This window comes from Tarenaya hassleriana, unplaced genomic scaffold, assembly GCF_000463585.1.
Source record: "Tarenaya hassleriana unplaced genomic scaffold, ASM46358v1 Cleome54, whole genome shotgun sequence".
NCBI lineage: Eukaryota > Viridiplantae > Streptophyta > Magnoliopsida > Brassicales > Cleomaceae > Tarenaya > Tarenaya hassleriana.
In genome coordinates, this window is record NW_010968045.1 from 614228 (window position 1) to 620086 (window position 5859).

The following is a 5859-nucleotide window of genomic DNA, read 5'->3' on the forward strand; positions in this document are numbered from 1 at the left end:
TTTGGGAATATTAGGCGGATGGGACACAAAGCGAAGGTCTCTATAGTTGGAAACAAGTACACACACATTATATATATATATATATATATGTTAATAATAATATTATTTTAAAAATACATTATATAGGAAATTCATTATTTATTTATTTATGAAAACAATGTACATGCATATTTTTCAAATGGGTCAAGTTATTTGGCCGAGTGTGACTTTCTGCTCTTCTTGTTTAGATAATCGATGTAGCAATTATATTTATAGACCAAAGTTTTTTTTTTTATAATCTGGAAGTTTACCGGGTCTTTGGCCCGATACATCTCCCAGAAGACCGGGGAAGTCCATGTGAATGTCTCTCCCCACGCTTGAGTTTGAACCCAGGATGAGAGCATGATTTGCATGTTCTCTCACCACTAGACCACCCAAGCTTGGGTACCAAAGTTTTAAAACCTCGACGATTCCACCAAAACACGAAAAAATTCTAAGAATTAAAAAATTAGTTCTAAGTTTTTTTTTTGTTTGAAAAAAATGAAGAATAACAAATAAAAGTATAATACAAAAATCGAAATATTACACTAAACCAAATCCTCGACTGATTTTAAATAACCCGATTTCGGGTTCATCATCATCATTTACCAATTTACTTTCAATTCTTTTTTATTTCTAATTTTACCGTAATTTCAACTTAATCATATAAATACCATTAATAACGCTCCTTTCAATTAATCTCTTCCAAAATCTATTGTTAAAAAAAAAATCAGTTCATCGATTGCCATCATATAATACATATATATATATATATATGTATGTATGTATATATATTCACACCAATGAGAGTTATGTGTATTAAGAAAAAAAAATGTGGCAAATGATGATGAGAATCATTTCTAGTTTGACCAAGCATGTGATCATAGAATAAAGCCCTAGTTTCATGGCTTTTCTCAGGGACCGAATAAAAATAGAAAGTGATTAAATAAAACATTATTTCCAAAAACAAATATGAAAATATTCTAAAAGAAAAAAATAAATAGCTAAAAAGAGCTTAAAACAAATATTGCTTTTGAAAATTTTAGTGCCAAAAAAATTTTAATACCTTAATTAACCGTTAGTATATTTAAGGGTGGACTACGGTTTCAAAAAAATACAGTATTTTTTCGGATCGGACTGTGTAGAATTTTCTAATATTATTTGTTTTAAACGAATTTTTTAAATTTGAAACGAACCGATTTTAAAAAAAATTCAAAAAACCGATTTTTTTAAAAAGATCTATTTAAAAAAACAAAATCAAAACCAAACCGAACATGATATAATAACCATTTAGTATATATTTTTATAAAACTGAAACAATCGAACTAAATCATTTTTTTATAACCAGGATGGTTCTCCGGTCCGACTATATCCACCTTAGGCTCAGGACTAGCCTTTGTATATAGACCATTCTAGTCCAGAAATTACATCCTCCATATACGTGGAATCGAATCCAAGATCTTGAAGATGACTTTGTCACCTCTCAACCACTGGACCATCAACGGTTTCGAACTAAATCATTTTCAAATTGAATCTGATTCTAATAACGAAAGTATATTGGTAAATGGTAACATTAAGAGCTATGAGTAGACATTTTAAGTTTGGAAAAATACCTGAAAATTCATGAACTTATAATTTGGTGTAATATTAATTCATGAACTTGTTGATGCGCCTATTTATTTCCGAATTTGTATTTTTTAACACAGTAACTTGCTTAACAGTTTCATAATCGTCCATACTATTAATTGACCAAAGCAAAATTTAGGAATTACTATATTCAAAAAATGCAAGTTTAGGAATTACTGTGTTAAAAAAATACAAGTTCGAGAATAAATAGTTGTTAGAAAAGTTAGATAAATGTTATATTTGAAATCTAATAAATGAGTAGATAATTATAGCATTTTTAATTTTTTAAACCAATTTGTGGTGAATAATAAATTAATTTTTAAATGTGGTTATCCAAAATAAATATAAAAATGTGGTGGAAGAATATTTGTCCATATTGGAAAAATGACAAAGCACAGGGAATGAAGCTTCCTTATATGTGTGTTTGTCACACATCTAAAGTTTTGGCCAAGAGGAAGGAATGAACTTCCTTATAAAAAAAAAGGTCCCCTTGAATCAACAATGTTCAAGTTCAAGGTTGACTAAAGCTAAAAAGGTTTGGATCCATTTCTTCCTCTTTGTGAGAAAACGAGCAAAGTTCCTTGAGTGGAACGTTTAAAATTTGAATTGAAAGTTCCATTCGGAATTATCGATTTAGAGAATAACGTTTCAGTGTGGGATTTAAAATTTGAATTGAAAGTTCCATTCAGAACTATCGATTCAGAGAATAACGTTTCAGTGTGGGATTTAAAGTTTAAAGTTGTGTGCTGATATGGGACGGTTGGGCTCCGAACTTGACAAAATGTTTTCTTTTGGAATGATTCGGATAGAACCGCTGGTTGAAAGAGTGGAGCCTCTTCCTTCGCATATTTTTGTAGCAACCCCTGAATATTATAAATAGGGTGCCATAATTCATTTTTAATATCCCATTTTTTATGAACGTTTTCTTCATTTCAGAAAAAATAATCCAAAACCTTTTTTTCTCTAGAGTTCCAAACTTTTGTAGTTCGTTAGACTCTCTAAAGTAGGTGATGTTTTTGTAGAATCGTAAATCGTTATATCTAGAAATGATTGTCATAAACCGTAACCATTTAATAATAGAGAAATTTCGTCTTGAGAATATTGGGTAGATTACAAGTTTCGACTTAACCCACTTCAAAATTTTCTTTTTTCTGGAAATTCTGTCTAAATTTTAGAATCTCACATCGTCGGATTCAACAATAGGCGCACCTACAAATTCATGAATTAATATTACACCAAATTACAAATTTAGAAATTTTTAGGTATTTTTCTTTTGAAGTTTTAATTGATTAGACCATTTCTTTTTCGTTGTTAATAAAATAAAATAAATCGAAAAAAGGAAAATTAATATAAAATTCATCGAATTTGAACAAAGAATCTCAAAGGAAGTAATGTTGAGAGGGAGAGAAGATCACAACAAAATATTATGGGAACAGTGACTCGAGGTTCTGTCAAATCCATCAACTTTAGAAAGAAAAAGTTGTTTTTGATTTGATTTTTGGATCGACGGATGGCAAAAGAACAGTCCAAAACATTTTATTTATTTCATTATAACTACATAATTATTATAATAATAATTACAATAACGATAATAATAATAATAATAATAATTTTGTAAAATGTTTTCAATGGTTTTCGAGTGATGGGACATTTAGAGGTCGAGAGGCCATTATTTAGTTGGGAGAAAAAAATTATGTTTTTGGTGGGCAAATGGGCTTTATGGACGATACTATTACAATCATTTTTTTTTTCATATCAATTTAATTAAATTGTATATATATTTTATTTTTGCATACAACTATTTGCCAACATTCTAACAAATTAATTTCTCAATATTCTTAAAATAATAGTAATATATTTGATATAACGATTGGATCTTTCTTTGCTATTATGATTTATTGTTTATAAAATAAGTGCTAATTTAGTTGAAGTTAAAATATATTGTTTTATAAACGATCAGTCTTTATTATTGTTTTAAAATTCGAGAAAATAATTTATAATTCCACAAATGTCACATATATATATATATATATATAGTGGTATAAGTTCCATCATGTAGCTTTTAGACTAAGCTCTTTTACAACCTTAAACCCTCAAAAAATAAGAAAGTAAGCACGTGAAAATGATCGTTTTTATAATAATTAAAGACTAATAGCCCCACCAAAAAAATGTAATTAAAAAAAATGATTGATTATAATAATTAATTAGCTTCATGGCACTAGAAATAAAGGAGGAGATAATGCTCGATCGCTATCACATCATTGATGCAATTACTTGGAAATATAATGATTATTTTTCTTTTACAACGAAACCGTAAAATAAAAATTCTTTCTATCTATTTTAAATCACGTAGTAAATAATTTACGTTTATAGTTTTATTATTGTTGACATTTTTGTTCTGAAAAAACCAATTAAATATAATTTTAAAAGGTATGAAACGAATCGAATGAACCAGATAATATGTACAATAAATAAAAAATTTAATAATTTTTTTAATAAGTATAAAACCGAATTAATTTAAAAACAGATAAAAATGTACAATAAATAAAAAATTTAATAACTTTTTTAATAAGTATAAAACCGAATAAATTTAAAAACAGATAAAAATGAGAATTATCGGGTCAGTAATTGGGTTGACAAAATCAAACTAATTCGGCCCACATGAAATATATCTCTAAATTAGGCCATTAATTGGGCTGAAAGTGTAAATTTCATATTTCTAAAAAAAATCCCCCAAATTTAAAAAAAAGGGTTTTTTTTTCCATCTATTCTTGCAGTAACTTCTTGCAGTAACACCGTAAAAAAAAATCAACATTAATTAATGGATATAAAACATTGGTTTAAATAAGATAATTACATGAGGTTAGCTGATATAATAAGACTAAATACAAATACTAATCCATGGTTAGTAGGTGATTAACAAGGACAATAATTAGCCACTATCAACAATACAAAAAATAATAATCAAGAACAGACAAAGACAGAGGCAGTATTAAAGATCTGGACAACTATGAGCTCTAAGTGTCAGAATCTGTCAGTTACTGCAGACAAAGAGCTCATTGATATTTCTTGGAACATCTTTGGAGTTTGGTCGGTGGCTAGGGATTGAACCATTTTCTTGGGCACCAAACAGACATCTTCCGATGTAAATTTCTCTTGTATTACTTGAGATGCAAGCAACGCCCGAATTTCTAGTTCTAGATTAGATCCCTCCCGAGACATTTCATTCTGAGAAAAATAAGGATTAGGGTTCGTATTAGGGTTCTTGTTTGTTTAATCTATGTGTCAACATCCAGAACAGAATAATTTTGAGAGAAGAACCAGATCATTAGGGTTCTTGTTGTTTTTGGATGGTAGGATTTGGTTTAATTACTTGAATAAGTTGAAGAATTCCTACTTGAGCCTGCAAGAACTCGACATACTTAGCGGCTGTCTGAAACATCCCGCCCGTATTGAGTTTCCGACCTCCAGGGACAAGTTTTCCGAGCCCTCGAGAAGATCTGCTGTATTCTTCTCCACCTCCCTCTTGCCGCTATGCTCTGAGTGTTAAAATGAGAAGACGAATATGTGATTGGAGTAAAATAAGATTTGAGATATGATGGAGAATAATAATGAATACAATATCGTTATGCCAAATATATATGTATCTGATTTATTTCCATTGTATCTATATTTCCTTTTTACTCCGTTTCTTAATTTTCCTATAAATATGTATTTCATTTTTCTTATAATGTAATAACAAGAAGAAGAGATGTAGTAAAGATCTTACGAGATCCGGTATATTTCTACACTGAGCCGATAATGGCGGTTTCTTCCCGTCGTTTCTGCCCTTTCGATCAGCATTCCCTGTGGCAAAGCGAAACTTGGGGAATGCAGTGGAAACTTCTAGGACAAGGTCGACGAAACTAGGGTTAGGGTTTGCGAAATGGGCGACAGTGTTGCAGTGATAGCTCGAGTCGATGATGTTTTGACGTTTTGGGGGTTGGAAGAAGGAATCCGAGTCTGGTGTGAGGTTGAAGATGTCGGTATTACTATTACCAGGGTTAGGGTTAGAGATTTCTTGGGGAGGAAGAAAGAGGTCGGATTGAACATGGAAGAAGGAGCTTGTTCTTGGCACTGCACATCGGTTTCAGGGATAATCATATCCATATCCAGAATAAGGTAATCCTGGAGATTGATTGGATCCCAGTCGAAGAAGTAACTCGAGCAATCCAT

General features: G+C 30.3%; 1 protein-coding gene across 1 annotated transcript; it reads right to left on the reverse strand.

Moving 5' to 3' along the window:
• Window positions 1–4668: 4668 nt before the first annotated feature.
• LOC104798622 (transcription factor bHLH53-like) lies at window positions 4669–5859 on the reverse strand. Its single transcript, XM_010520790.1, has 4 exons — window positions 5735–5859; window positions 5414–5675; window positions 5018–5176; window positions 4669–4872 (listed from the first exon to the last, which is right to left on the reverse strand). Exons 1-4 carry the CDS (start codon window positions 5857–5859, stop codon window positions 4669–4671), a joined length of 750 nt encoding a protein of 249 aa, XP_010519092.1.

Coding starts and splice junctions, on each gene's coding strand:
- LOC104798622 (XM_010520790.1), bottom strand. CDS start 5,859: ATGGATTGCTCGAGTTACTTCTTCGACTGGGATCCAATCAATCTCCAG. Junction 5,676..5,734: donor GAACAAGCTCCTTCTTCCAT/GTTCAATCCGAC, acceptor CCCTGGTAATAG/TAATACCGACATCTTCAACC. Junction 4,873..5,017: donor GAATTCTTCAACTTATTCAA/GTAATTAAACCA, acceptor TATTTTTCTCAG/AATGAAATGTCTCGGGAGGG.